Here is a 15,441-nt window from a genome sequence, read left to right on the forward strand (position 1 = left end):
GAAGAGAGGCCCAAAAAGCAAAACTGAATCCACAGGGAACGCAAGGGAATATCTTTAGTATTTTAGGAATTGGAAGCGTTTATGTCTTTGTATTGAGAATGCTTTCCCTTATTGTGTTTTGTGGGCATAACAACTAGGAGTATTATTTATGGAAAATAAGTGCTGCAAAATGAAAATTGTTGGATCTAGTGCCAATGTGTATGACTTGGAAATAGTGTATGCAATATAACGCCATTAAAAAAATTACAGTTTATTGAATTTTAACTGGTATTACTGTAGGAAGTTTGGATCATACACAACTTTCTTGCTCCATTGGACCTGCATGGTCTTAGACAGAAACAAAAAAAAAGGCAAAGATCTGCCACAGAAATGGCAAATCAAAAGAAAAAAAGCAGATCAAAAAAGACAAAAAAATAGAACAGGAGGGTAACAGAAGAAGTGGTTTATTACAAGTTACCCGACGTGGCCATGTTTCGCCCTCAGGCTGCGTCAGGGGTAAAAAAACTAATAGGGGTAAAAAGCAAAGTGAACCCCTAAAAGTAGTCATACAACCACCTTACATAAGTGCTTCCCAAGCTTACTCAGCAAACTTCACAATGCTATGTTGACTGGTCTTAGGACAACAAGAAAATATACACGCTAAGGGGCCCTTTTACTAAAGAGTGGTAACGATTTGCAGTTATTCCATGTGTGATGCAAATTTATCAAATGTTAAGTCCATTGCAGTTAATGTGGATGCCCAATGCTGTCTATCGAGGTGGTTTTAAGTGATCTGCATTATCTGATGCTGTGTAATAAAGTTGTAGTGGAATAGTTTCTATGGAATTCTCTTCCATTTAATCTTAGAATGGAGAATTCTCATAGTAAGTTCAAAGCAGGATTAAAAACCTGTTTTCTGATCCAGGCTTTTGAATCAGGTTAGCTGACTGTGTATTTCTAGATTTGCGGATAGAATAGGGAGGGATACTGGTTTTGTGCCTTAGTTCAGTTTGGATTTATGAATAGTGGTATGCTTTTAAATGTATGTTTTAATTATTTTAATACTTGTTGATTTTATAGTGTATTATTATTTTTTGCTTGGTAATTTTGGATGTTTGTGAGGGTTGTTTTTTAGTGTTTGTTTTTATGGATTTTATGATCTTTAATAATTCTACACTGCTTTGGTTAATCACCTAACTAAATGTAAACAAACTGCAACGTACAGTCCATGCCCTTTCTCCGTCCTTCTCGCACTAACTAGTTAACACATGAATTAGCACATGCTAAGTGTCAACCCACCGTGGTAACTATTACTGTAGCTGTGTATTAACAGCACATGCTAATTTACACGTTTTCCCTCAGATTCTATATAAGGTGTGGCATACTTAATTGAGTAACGAGCCAATTAGTGATGATAATTGGCCGTTAACAACCTCTTATCATCACTAATTGGCAATAATTGGAATTTACTTGCAATTCTTTTTAGTCGTATTTTTAAAAAGAGGTGCATGTAAATTCTAACGTGCGTAGCTGAAAAGCGAGTGCAGCCATGAGAGGAGTTTGGGCGTGTTGGGGGCATTACTCAAATTTATGTGCGTTGTTATAAGATTTGGGGAAACACATCTACATTTAGGTTTTCAGTGGTGTAAATGGCCGCACCTAAATATAGGTGTGTTCCTTGGCCCTATGTGCTAGTCTATACACCGTGCCTAACTTTAGACGCATTATCTAGAATAGCGCTAAGATTTTAGATGCCATTTACGGAATCTGGCCCTATTTCTGCCTATTTCTGAAAGTAATGTAAGTGCCTATTATGCTAGCAATGGTGTGTACTTGTATTTATGTAATAAAGATAACTGATTAGCCAACCTATCGGCTTGAGGTCGTGCTCCACCATGCAGAAATTATCTATTTATTTCTCTATTTATTTCATGGTACTTGATATACTGTATTCTACTAAACATATCAATGCAATTTACAATATAAGAAATAAATCAGAACAGACAGATAAAATTCACTGACAAGGTGCAACTTACAGTACAAACATATTAAAAATAATAAATAATAAATACAAATGTTTAATGGAAACAGAAAGAAGGGACGTATACAGCAAAACAATGCTATGACGTTAACCCCCGGATTCTAAATAGCGAGCCTAGAGATCCGAACTGAAATTCAGGCGTATTCTATAATAACCTGTAAGTTAATTGGTTTAACAAGCTAATTAGTGTTGCTAACAGCACTTAAAAAGCAATAATGAGCACTAATTGGTAATTACAATTTACGTGCACAACTCGCTAAGCATATTCTGTAATGCAGTGCGCCTAATTTCTAATGCATGTAGGCAAAAAGGGGCATGGTTATGGGCGGGGAAATGGGCATTTTGTGAGTGTAAACTGCCAGGTAAACACTGGTGCTACACAAATAAAAATATTTTTGTAGCGTCAGAAGTGATGCGTGCTGGGGGTGAGAACTACCACTGGGCCCAGCGGAAGGTACCTCTCGCCTGGACTACTGCAACTTACTCCTCACCGGCCTCCCACTTAGCCATCTATCCCCCCTTCAATCTGTTCAGAACTCTGCTGCACGTCTCATATTCTGCCAGAACTGATATACTCATATCACCCCTCTCCTCAGGTCACTTCACTGGCTTCCGATCAGATACTGCATTCAATTCAAGCTTCTCCTTCTTACCTACAAATGCACTCAGTCTGCTGCCCCTCACTATCTTTCTAAACTCATCTCCCCTTATGTTCCTGCCCGTAACCTCCGTTCACAGGATAAATCCCAGTACCCTTCTCCACCACCGCCAACTCCAGGCTCCGCTCATTCTGCCTCGCCTCACCCTATGCTTGGAACAACCTTCCTGAGCCCTTACGCCAAGCCCCCTCCTTGCCCGTCTTCAAGTCTTTGCTTAAAGCCCACCTCTTCAATGCTGCATTCGGCACCTAACCCTTACCGTTCAGTGAATCCAGACTGCCCCAATTTGACTGCCCCTATCGGACCGACCGTTCACTTGTCTATTAGATTGTAAGCTCTTTGAGCAGGGACTGTCTCTCTTTGTTAAATTGTACAGCGCTGCGTAACCCTAGTAGCACTCTAGAAATGTTGAGTAGTAGTAGTAGTAAGTTCCAGATTTGCAAGCGGTAAGCTCGCGTTGGGCTTACTGCCGCTTTGTAAAAGACCCCCTGAATGTCAGGTTCAGGGCTGCCCTCTCTCTAATGGCACTCTCTTTCAAGTTCCGGAACTTACACAGTATAAGTGGTTTTATGTGATATATGTATTGTAATAAAAGAAATTAAATATTTTAAAGGAAGAACGTTTTTTGTGATATAGTTTTGGGATCTGTTCTTCTAGTTTAAATATTTATCCCCAGTAATATATATACTCTCTTTCAATGCCATCCCGCCCGTGCAGTCTGCACATGCAGTGTGAAAGAGGCAAAGACCCACAAAAACCCACTGAATTTTATACAGTATATAGTGAGGGGCTGTTTGTTCCAATTCATTTCAAGAACAATGTTTACCATGAGTTATTTTATTATTTATTTATTTATTTGTTGCATTTGTATCCCATATTTTCCCACCTATTTGCAGGCTCAATGGCGATCGCCAGTTCCGGTCTAACAGTTACAAAGTGATGGTATATAAGGTTCGTGTGTACAAGACACAAAAGTGGATCGTAGAGAGGGGGAGTTATGTTTTGTCCGTACGCTCTTTGGTTTCGCTTGTGTTGCAGGGTTTAGGTATTTAGGTTGGGTCGGTAGGGTATGCCATTTCGAACAGATTAATTTTTAGTAATTTCCGAAAGTTTAGGTGGTCATACGTTGTTTTCACGGCTTTGGGTAATGCATTCCATAGTTGTGTGCTTATGTAGGAGAAGCTGGATGCATAAGTTGATTTGTATTTGAGTCCTTTGCAGTTTGGGTAGTGGAGATTCAGGTATGTTCGTACTGATTTTGTTGTGTTTCTAGTTAGATAATACTCAGCAGGTATTTACAGAGGGGTCCTTTTACTAAGCAGCACTAAAAAGTGGCCTGCACTAGCTCCAATGCGGGTCCTTCCCGAGCATTAAGACCACTTTTAGGACTGCTGGTCAAGGGCCAATTTTTACATTTCTGCAATAATGGCCAAAGGCTAATTTTTCCATTAGAGTGTGGGCACCTATTTCGTAGGCAGTAAGGGCTCATGTACTAATCCTGTGTTAATTAGTTAGCGCGTGGCAATACCCACATGCTAACAGATTAGCATAGCCACATCCACTATCCACCCCCTCCCCAAAACACGCCCCCCCAGCACTTGCACATACAAAACTTAGGGGCCCTTTTACTAAAGGGTTGCCACGTGGCAACCTGGAACTACCGCCGGCCCAATGTGGCCACTGGCGGTAGTTCCGCCTCCAGCACACACCATTTCTGGCGCTACAGAAAATAATTCCGTAATTTTTAGCACAGCGCTAACCCGGCGATTTACACCTCAGTGGGCGGCAGTACGTGCTCCTCCCGCATGGCCACAGGGTAAAAATAATCTTACCGCATGGCCATGCCTTTTTTAGAGGCTTTTTACCTGGCTCTGGCGTGCAACAAAAACGGTCCCCGACGCTAATGCAGGGCCCTTTTTTTTATCACAGCTTAGTAAAAGAACTCCTAAGTGTGGGATGCCTGAGTGCACCCCGGGGTAGGTCATTTTAAGGTGCAGTAAGCATGCAATAGCGCTCACCGCAGCTTAGTTCAAGAGCTCAGAACTAATTTCAAATGATGATTTTATCTTTGTTGATAATGGATTGCTGAGTGGCGAGACCCTATATTAAAAGGGAAAATATTTTCAGATGTACGTCTTTCTACAGCTGAAATAATCTGTTTGATTTGAGAATACCTGATCAGGAAAGACATATTTTGTATTTCTTTTATATACTGCTAGAACATTTTTAATAACCACTACATTATTAAAAAAAAATACTCAGCTAATGACTGACTGTTTCCAACCTTCTTTGCCTGGGACTGCGGACCACCAAGAATGTCACTGGACCTTCTTCTCCCACAGCAAAAGCTTAACAGCTGACATGTCGGCAAGGGATAATTAGCAAATACATTTCAATTCATGAGGTACATGATAAAAACTCCTTTGGTTGTTAATAATACTTTTCTGATAAGAGAGAACATGTTAAGAACGAAAAAGTAATATTGCAAGGAGCAAATCAGGGAACCGAATGTTCTTATTCCAGTAGTTAGCAAAATGCAAATGCAAATGAAGGGCTAAGCAACAGCAGGAAAGCAAAAATAGAAAAACTAATTAAAACCAATAATGATTTCTGCATCAGTGGGGATTATTTTACTGAGGGGGAAAATGTCTACATTCAGTATAATGATGGCAAGGAAATTCTTTTACATCATAATTTTTCATTAGCATCTGGGAAAGGTTAAAGAAATCTGACAAAGCTGGAAATTCTAAGCTAAACAGTGAGTGCCAATTCTATAATGGCACCTTGGCGCCAAGATGCCATTATATTTATTTATTTAGATTTTGCTCACACCTTTTTCAGTAGTAGCTCAAGGTGAGTTACATTCAGGTACTCTGGATATTTCTCTGTCCCAGGAGGGCTCACATTCTAAGTTTGTACCTGAGGCAATGGAGGGTTAAGTGACTTGCCCAAGATCACAAGGAGCAGCAGCAGGATTTGAACCGGCCACTTCTGGATTAGTAAAACCAGTGCTCTAACCACTAGGCCACTCCTCCACTAGCAACATTCCCTGTAGAAGCTTGCCCTTGCAGATCAGCAATGCGACCGCTTGGCTTCTGTTTCTGTGAGTCTGACGTCCTGCATGTACGTGCAGGACATCAGACTCACAGAAACAGAAGCCTGCGTGGTTGTGATGCTGATCTGCAAGGGCAGGCTTCTACATGGAATGTTGCTAGTGGAATAGCAAAATTAACATTTCATGTAGAATCTCAAATAGTAGCAACAGAATCTCAAATAGTAGCAACACTCCATGTAGAATCTCAAATAGTAGCAACATTCCATGTTCCACTGCACTAACCACTAGGCTACTCCTCCACTAGCAACATTCCATGTAGATTCTCACATATTTATTTATTTATTTAGATTTTGCTCACACCTTTTTCAGTAGTAGCTCCAGGTGAGTTACATTCAGGTACTCTGGATATTTCTCTGTCCCAGGAGGGCTCACAATCTAAGTTTGTACCTGAGGCAATGGAGGGTTAAGTGATTTGCCCAAGATCACAAGGAGCAGCAGCGGGATTTGAACCATCCACCTCTGGATTGCAAGACTGGTACTCTAACCACTAGGCCACTCCTCCATTGTCAGCATTGGTGTACCTAAAGGTAGGCACCAACAGTCACGCCAAGTCAATGGTAATCATAACTGCGGGTAACCACGCCATGACGTGCGTGTAATTCTATAACTTAAGCACGTATCTCAGAAAAAAATCCATGACCCACACAAACTTCACTCATGTTTGTGCCCCCTCGAACTTACATGCTAACGGGGGAATACTATATATTGTGCCTAACATTAGATGCTACTTCTACACTGAGTTTTCAGCGTGGAAAATCATTCTAACAGATGCAAGGTGCCGAAACGGGTCAGAAACGGCAATTCCACATGAAAACGCACTTAAGTACCTATTTACAGAATAGCACCTAAGTGTTTCTGCATGGATCTGCAAAGGGAATGCAACGATAAGAGGGACACTGGCGGGTCAGGGGCATGAACGCCGAGAGACTAGGCCGGGCCCGGGGCAAGGCCGCCCCGCCTCCGCCCCCCCGCCACTGCCGCTCCCCGTCGCTCCCCCCGTCGCTGCAGTTTGCAGTCTCCAAGGGGGGCCTGGCGCCGAGGTCAGGCCGTCGGCGCTACAGTTCCCGGTCTCACCTGCCTGCCTCCACAGCTCCGGGCCCCCTGCATTCAAGGCGGCAGTTGCAGATCGCCTCTCTTCTGGCCTTCCCTCCCTGTGTCCCGCCCTCGTCTGATGTAACTTCCAGTTTCCACGATGGCGGGACATAGGGAGGGAAGGACCGAAGGGAGGCAATCTGTGACTGCCGCTTCGAATGCAGGGGGCCCGGAGCCGAGGAGGCAGGCAGGTGAGACCGGGAACTGCAGCACCGACGGCCTGACCCCAGCGCCGGGCCCCCCTTGGAGGCCCAGACCCAGGGAATTTTGTCCCCCCTGACCCCCCTCTCGGCGGCCCTGGTCAGGGGAATATATTGTGCGCGATATTATAGAATACTGCCCATCTTGCATGCCAGGATTTACACCTGGTTACAGGGGATCCACGCTTCACTTTGGTCACCAACACCTGCTTACAGGTGTTAATCCAGGTGTTGGTGCCCAAAGTTATGCGTGGATCCCGGTGCTACGCGCTATTCTATAAAGGGCGCTGATCCCAGAACGCCTGTTACCTTTCAGAGCCGATTTTTTTCAGTGCCAAATTTTGAGCACCATTTCCTGAATCCAGCCCTAAGTGATTTTGGGGCGTATTTTATAGAACGGCGCCTAGCACTTGCGCACATAAATGCCAATTAGTGACACCATTTACTTGCCTATGTGTGCGTGTTCTATAAATAGGTTTATGATTTACAAACAACCCATCGCTATGATTTCTTATAACACAAGAGCACAAACATAATGGAGTATCATTACTCCTTCACGGCCTCAGCAGCAGCACATTTCACAAGGATACATTACACCATGGCTTGCCTGCCTCTTCATCAGCCTCTTTTTTAAATTGTACTCATTTTTATTTAATCTTCTATTTTTTTTTCATATGTATATAATTTTGTTTAGAAGTCTGAAAAGTCTGTTACTACTGCTTTGCATAGTAACATAGTAAGTAGCAGTGGTAGGAAGAGTTCCGAGGCTGAGGGAAAGACATTTGGGGTGGGGGCAGAAGTCTTTGATGGAAACAGTTCACATTGTAATAATTTTATTATAAAAGAATATGTACATTTCGGGCTCGATTCAGTAAATGGTGCCCAAATTTGAACGCCGAAAAAAAATGTGCACTGAGCACTATTCTAAAAATGGCCCTCCAAGTTGGAAAGCTGAAGCATGGCCATGTCAGGTTTCTTTAAATAAAGGGATTGTTACCATACTGTTGTGGTCTGAATTTGATTGCCAATTTTTTTTTTTTTTGTCTCTTGCTGTCTTCTGTTAGAGTTTATTTCTATTTTGGACTTATTTGTCCATTTAGACCTGCCATTGACCTAGTGCAAATGGATGCATCTACATTTTGGCATGCTGATGCCGGTTTATGCCAGTATTCTGTAATGGAATCTGGATGCCCAGAATAGATGCTCCCCAAGCTACATTGGGGGACCCTACATCTACCGTGTTTCCCCGAAAATAAGACAGTGTCTTATATTAATTTTTGCTCCCAAAGATGCGCTAGGTCTTATTTTCAGGGGATGTCTTATTCGGGAGTAGTAGGGGGACTGTGGCGGTCGGGAACAGTATTGAAGTGGGGGGCGGTATCCTGCAGGAGTAGGCTGTGGCTTGCCTATCTGCCCACAGTGACCACAGGACTCGAGCGGAGCAGAGCCGCCCTGGCTGGGTTGGGAATGGAGGAGGGGTATGCACTAGGGAAGGTAATGGAATGTGGGGCCGGGCTGCTTTGGCTGGGAGTCTCGGGAGGTTGTGAGAGGGCTTAGGGCGCAGGATCATCCCTACCGTATTACAAACGTTAAAAAAAAAAATTCTACGGTAGCTCCGTTCCCCGTTGGTGGTGCTTTATGTGCTCCTCCTGTACATTCGCAACACTTTCCATCCTTCTAGTCTGACTTAGCCCTTGGGCGATGGAGCAGCGCCAAAAGGGCTCGGTTACTCATTTTCTTTTCTTTTATTATTTCTGCAAGGGGGATGTTTCTTTTCTTTCCGGGCTCACTTACCGGTAGTTGATCTTCACAAAAGCGTGAAGGAGGATGGTAGGAGTCCGCTGGACGATATATTTTCCACCTCAGTCTTGTTTCTTGCATTTCTTTAATGTTATTTCGTTTTTGGGTTGCAGCGAAAAAAATTAAGGTTTCTGTGTCCATGTCCCATCGGGGCCAAACAAAAACTTTGCTAGGTCTTACTTTCGGGGGAGGCCTTATATTTAGCAATACAGCAAAACCTCTACTAGGTCTTATTTTCAGGGGATGTCTTATTTTCGGGGAAACAGGGTAGGCACTTCTTTATAGATGTGCCCTCTATATTATGCATGACTGTTTTCTACAGTGGAAGTAAAATCGGGTCTGGATCCTTTTTGATAAGTTATTCTGTCTTGTGCATCTTGAAAATGCTATAACTGAAACTAAGGAACAGCACTTAAGTCTGCCAAATAAAATGGATTTCAGGGATCTGATAATTAAAAAAAAAGATGGTAAAGGGGTAGAAATTTTCTGAAATGTATTATACATGTAGCATAGCTTTAATAAAATCTGGGGGACCTACAGTGGGCACTAGGCTCCCCACCTCTCTGCCACCCCTTTCCTCTTCCATCCCCCCTCCCCAACCAATTAAATTGAGCTTAGCTGGCCAGTATCCACAAACCTTTCCAACTATAAAAATCTGGAGCCTATCCAGATCATCTAAAGCACAGCTCTCAGTGGGAAAAAGTACCACCACTAACGCCAGCACCACGAATATCCACGAGAACTGAGCATGCTCATGATGCTCGTGTCAGTGGCTACAAAAAGGGTCCCAACACAAAAGTGGATGGGTCCAGGGTCAGCCCAGGCCCACTTGTAGCTACGCCCCTGTTTATAACATGTTAGGCCTTCATTTCACTAATCTTCAAAATTGTTTTTAAAGAATACTCTTTTATATCTACGGGGTGATTTTATAAAGTTTTTCTGTGGGTAAAGCATGTTTTATATATGCTATATGGTATTTTGGCGTAGTTTAAAAGTTTTGCAATAAATATTTGATTGGCTCTTTTTAACAGATGGATCTTTTTAAATGAGTGTGTAGCAGGTTTTATAATGAGGTTATAGCTTCCCGGTTTATAATACTGTATTTTGCTAAGATTATGTTCATGGTTTGTTCAGGTTTTATATTGTATAATATTGTATTTTATATGAATGTGCTTGTAATTCGCTCAGAACTGGTTGGTCGAGAGGAATATAAATGTGTTAAATTAAATTTTACACACAGAAAATAGTTCTCATAAAATTGTGTACCCAAATATGCACCAGTGAGATCATAATATTTCCATACGTGTATTTAGCTTTGTAGACATTGCCTGGGATGGAGAGGAGGAGTTGGGGTGAAATTGTGAAGCGCTTGTGCATTCTATAGAACACACACATTCGTGCACAGAATACACATACACTTTTATACCTTTTTCAAAGCACCTATAAATTTGTGCACTACTGGGATTGGTTCAGGGGGAGGGGCCTATTTTATAAAGGCACATAGTCACTTTTCTAAAACAGGAGCCTTTCAGTAGTAGTATTGACATTCTACATAGGACTCTTATAAAATTCACCCTCTGTATCTCACTACTATTAGAAGCACTGGTTGCTGAGATAATTTTTAATCTCTTCTGAGACTGCATTTAAAAAGAAGAAAAGAAAAACAAATCTGCAATCATGAAAAATTGAATATCCTAAGATATCCACTTATGCGTTGTCCCGGTATTTCTGCATGCTTTTGCAGCAGGGGATTAAGTACTTACATAAACCTGAGTTCCGATTCTCTTCTAACTAAGACTTCCCGAAGTCGTTGGATTTTTGCCATCTCCAGTTCTATTTCCTCTGGAGTCATTGTTGTCTCAGCCATCGAAATGATGTCAAGTTGATCTGTGTATATAGAGGAAGACAAGAAATCAGTCCAGACAAATATAATACAGCCTCAAAGAATTCAAAAATTACTATATGTCTTCTACTTAAGGGCAAAACATCTGAAAAATAGACTCGAATCTTTCACTGATTACACAGAAGACATGTTCCCATCTAGGTTTTCCATTCCTTGTTCTGGGGAAGGGAGGGTATGATGTAAGGAGCATGCTCCAGGGATATACTGTAAATGAGATATAAAATAAATGTGGGCCTGGATTTTCCAGTAGACAGCTGTCTATGGGCACCAGGTTTAAAGGACTGCCTTTCGTAGCTGTGTCCAGTTGGATCAGTCTCCTTAAAAGCACAAATACTTATGGGCCAGTATTGTGTTCAGTACTGGTCTCCGTATCTCAAAAAAGATATAGTAGAATTGGAAAAGGTACAGCGAAGGGCGACGAAAATGATAGTGGGGATGGGACGACTTTCCTATGAAGAGAGGCTGAGAAGGCTAGGGCTTTTCAGCTTGGAGAAGAGACGGCTGAGGGGAGATATGATAGAAGTGTATAAAATAATGAGTGGAATGGATCGGGTGGATGTGAAGCGACTGTTCACGCTATCCAAAAATACTAGGACTAGAGGGCATGAGTTGAAGCTACAGTGTGGTAAATTTAAAACGAATCGGAGAAAATTTTTCTTCACCCAACGTGTAATTAGACTCTGGAATTCGTTGCCGGAGAACGTGGTACGGGCGGTTAGCTTGACGGAGTTTAAAAAGGGGTTAGATAGATTCCTAAAGGACAAGTCCATAGACCGCTATTAAATGGACTTGGAAAAATTCCGCATTTTTAGGTATAACTTGTCTGGAATGTTTTTACGTTTGGGGAGCGTGCCAGGTGCCCTTGACCTGGATTGGCCACTGTCGGTGACAGGATGCTGGGCTAGATGGACCTTTGGTCTTTCCCAGTATGGCACTACTTATGTACTTATGTACTTCTACATCATTATGGAAGCAGGTTCACTGAGAAGCTGTTGCTGAGGAAAAGTGTTGCTAAGATAGAGGAGAAGACATTTCTTTCATTGCAGTGCATCTTCAGAGGTGGAACTGCCACGTCTCCTTAGCCCCTCCCTCCCATTTCCTGCACTCTTGGAGGATCAACCCCAGTCCTGCGAATCTGGATCCAGTTGGAAGCCTTAAGGAAGACATAAATTTAAGATATGTTGCCCTAGTGCTCCACCAAGTTTCGTACTTCAGAGCAGATGGACACCAGCAGGTTGACACTTTTTGCTTGATAATAGAATATTTATTAGTTACAGGAGTTTGACGGTCATGCCAGGAAGTTCTATTCTGTGGTATGAGCATGGCTGCAAATGAAAGAGACAGGATGCAGCCGGGGGGGAGGGCTCCAAATGCAGGCAAAGGCTTCCTGAATCACTGCGGTTGTCGCTGGTCGGGGAGGGCACGTTTCAGGATCTGGGAGGTGTAGGAAGAGATGCTGGAGGGACCTTTGGGGGGGGGAGGAGACAAAGACAGTGAGAGAGATGCTGTCTGGACCAGGAGAGGGACTCAAGCTGCTGAACTTATCCAGCGGGAGATGCAGAAGGAGAGAGAGAGAAGGGAGGAAAAATGCAGCACCAGCTGGGAGAGACTCAAGAAATGCTGAACTCACCAGGGGGTGGGAGAGATGGGGAATCCACCCAAAAATTGTTGGGCAGACTAGATGGACCGTGCAGGTCTTTTTCTGCCGTCATCTACTATGTTACTATGTAAATAATATACCCACTGATATCAGTGAGCTGGACAATGCCTAGTTCAAATGAGGCACCCTATGAGTAATGCAAGCTTTATGGATTAACATGCACTTTGCATTTATAAAGTGCTTTTTATCTTACAGTTTGTTGCCCTTTCATGAAGAAAATGAGCAATCTTATTAGCTTCAGTCATTCATTCAACAAAGAGATGGCTCTCTCTGATACTGAAAAGCCTAAGAAATAATAAATGTACTTCAAAGATGTTTTGATCAAAATAAAAACAACTCGGTAGCACTGAACCACTCTAAAAGTAATAACAGCCTTTTGATCTAGCACTATAAAAGACTTACAAAGAGTACAGTAGAAGTCCTGCTAGTTAAATAGTGCATGTACCATGTAAAGATCCTTGACAGTAAATAATACTAAAATTCACTCAAGAGCTCAAAAGGAATGACATTTATCTGGCTTTTTATCTATGAAGGCCTCCAAAAGCTGTTGACTTCTAAACACCTTGTGGTAAAAGATGACTCACCATATTTTGCAACAAAAAACAAAAACCAGGGTTACAATCAGGGGGAGCACAATGAGAAAGCAGGTACCGCAATAACAAACTATAATAAATATGTAATTTATGTGGTGTAATCTCAGAGTGATAACTCACCCAAGCAAGGAAACGCCGAAGCGATTTATACCTCTAAGGGTGGACAAGCTTCTCTATCATTGATCCACTCCGTAACTTTTTAATTATTTAGTGAGCAAAACCCAGTGCTCCAAAATCATATTAATTTCACCAAAAAGTGTCACTCTAACAAAATATATTGCTATGTACCCGGTCTCTCAAAGTGCTGCACCTGGAGTACTCCAACTAGTATTCAACAATGATACTCAAACAAGTGCTATTTTGCACATCAGTATGTCATGAAGCTATTTGAGTGGAGGGCAAATTTACAGTGGAGGGGAGGGCTAGTTTAAGAGGGCAAATAGGTGCCAGCTATGTATATAGTGGAATAGAGGTGATTAGAGCATCAGGCTTGATATCCAGGGTAACCAGTTCAAATCCCACTTCTGCTGCTCCTCTTGATATTGGGCAAATCACCTAACCCTCTACTACCTCAGGAATAACATCAGCTTCTGAGTCCTCCAGGGACAGGGAAATGCCTAGTGTACCTGAATGTAATTCACCTTGATTTACTACTAAAAAAGGCATGAGCAAAAGCCAAATAAATAAAATACTAGGGGTCCTTTTACTAAGGTGCGCTTAAAAATTGCCTGCGGTAGTGTAGGCGTGGGGTTTGGGCATGCAAAGAATCAGTTTTCAGCACGCCTGTAAAAAAGGCCTTTTTAAAATTTTTGACGAAAATGGACATGCGGCAAAATGAAAATTGCCGCGCGTCCATTTTTGGTCTTAGACCTTACCGCCAGAACTTTACCTAGTGGTAAAGTCTCAAGTGGTAACCGGGCGGTAATGACCTAAGCGTGTCAAATGCCACTTCGTGTGTGTCCGATATGTGCAGCAGAAAATAAAAATTATTTTTAGGCTGCACGTATCGGCAGCGCATCAAAACTAAAATTACTGCAAGAGCCACGCAGTAGCCGTTAGTGACCACTGGGGGATAACTCCATTTTGGCACATGTTGGATGCGCGTAGATGCTTACGCTGATTAGTAAAAGGGCCCCCTAGTTTAAGTGGTAGAATCATGCTTACATTGCAACTATCACGCTTATTTTCGAAAGAGAAGGCCGCCCATCTTTCGACACAAATCGGGAGACGGGCGTCATTCTCGCAAGGTCGTCCAAATTGGCATAATCAAAAGCCGATTTTTTTGACACCCTTGACTGCTTTCCGTCACGGGGACGACCAAAGTCACGGGGGCGTGTCAGCAGGGTAGCGAAGGCGGGACTGGGGTGTGATTAGGAGATGGTCGTCCTCGGCCGATAATAGAAAAAAGAAGGGCGTCCCTGACGAGCACTTGGCTGACTTTACTTGGTCCATTTTTTTTCATGACCAAGCCTCAAAAAGATGCCCAAACTGACCAGATGACCACCAGAGGGAATGGGGGGATAACCTCCCCTTACTCCCCCAGTGGTCACTAACACCCTCCCACCATAAAAAAACAAATTTAAAAATACTTTTTTGCCAGCCTCAAATGCCATACTCAGATCCATCGCAGCAGTATACAGGTCCCTGGAGCAGTTGTAGTGGGTGCAGTGTACTTCAGGAATGTGGACCTGGGTGGGGGGTTGGGGGGGCTCAGCACCCAAGGTAAGGGAGCTATGCACCTGGGAGCAATTTCTGAAGTCCACTGTAGTGCCCCCTAGGGTGCCCGGTTGGTGTCCTGGCTTGTGAGGGGGACCAGTGCACTACAAATGCTGGCTCCTCCCACAACCAAAGGGCTTGGATTTGGACGTTTTTGAGATAGACGTCTTTGGTTTCCATTATCGCCGAAAACCGAGGACGACCATCTCTAAGGTCGACCTAAATGTCAAGATTTGGGCGTCCCCGACTGTATTATCAAAACGAAAGATGGACGTCCATCTTGTTTTCATAATACGCGTTGCCCCATCCCTTCATGGCACCGTCCTTATAATTGGGCGCCCTTAGAGATGGTCGTCCCCATTCGAAAATGCCTCTCTATGTGTCTTCATAAAATATTAACAAAAGAAAGATGGAGAAAAACACATCAAGTGATGTGCAATACAGAAACAGCCTTTATTTGAAATGACCTGACACAGTCACCATGTTTTCGCTAGACAACCTGCATCTGGAGTCTACAAAATACATAAAGGCAACTGATAAATAAAAATTTTAATACATTCAAATATACAAAAGTATTTAAATAAATAAAATTAATAGCACACCTACACTGCAGACGCTGACATTTCCACCTGCTCAAAAGCAGGTATAAATGCCCATACCTAACTTATTTAGGTGAGCGTGTA

At 42.7% G+C, this 15,441-nt stretch overlaps 1 protein-coding gene across 1 annotated transcript in view; it reads right to left on the reverse strand.

Moving 5' to 3' along the window:
* Window positions 1-15,441, reverse strand: part of LOC115476268 (uncharacterized protein C16orf45 homolog) — a 97,407-nt gene that overhangs the window by 35,684 nt on the left and 46,282 nt on the right. The window contains exon 2 of the mRNA XM_030212549.1: window positions 10,650-10,773. Within this exon, the coding sequence (XP_030068409.1) occupies window positions 10,650-10,773 (124 nt within the window). The remainder of the gene's footprint in view (window positions 1-10,649; window positions 10,774-15,441) is intronic.

This window comes from Microcaecilia unicolor, chromosome 8 (assembly GCF_901765095.1).
Source record: "Microcaecilia unicolor chromosome 8, aMicUni1.1, whole genome shotgun sequence".
Taxonomy (NCBI): Eukaryota; Metazoa; Chordata; class Amphibia; order Gymnophiona; family Siphonopidae; genus Microcaecilia; species Microcaecilia unicolor.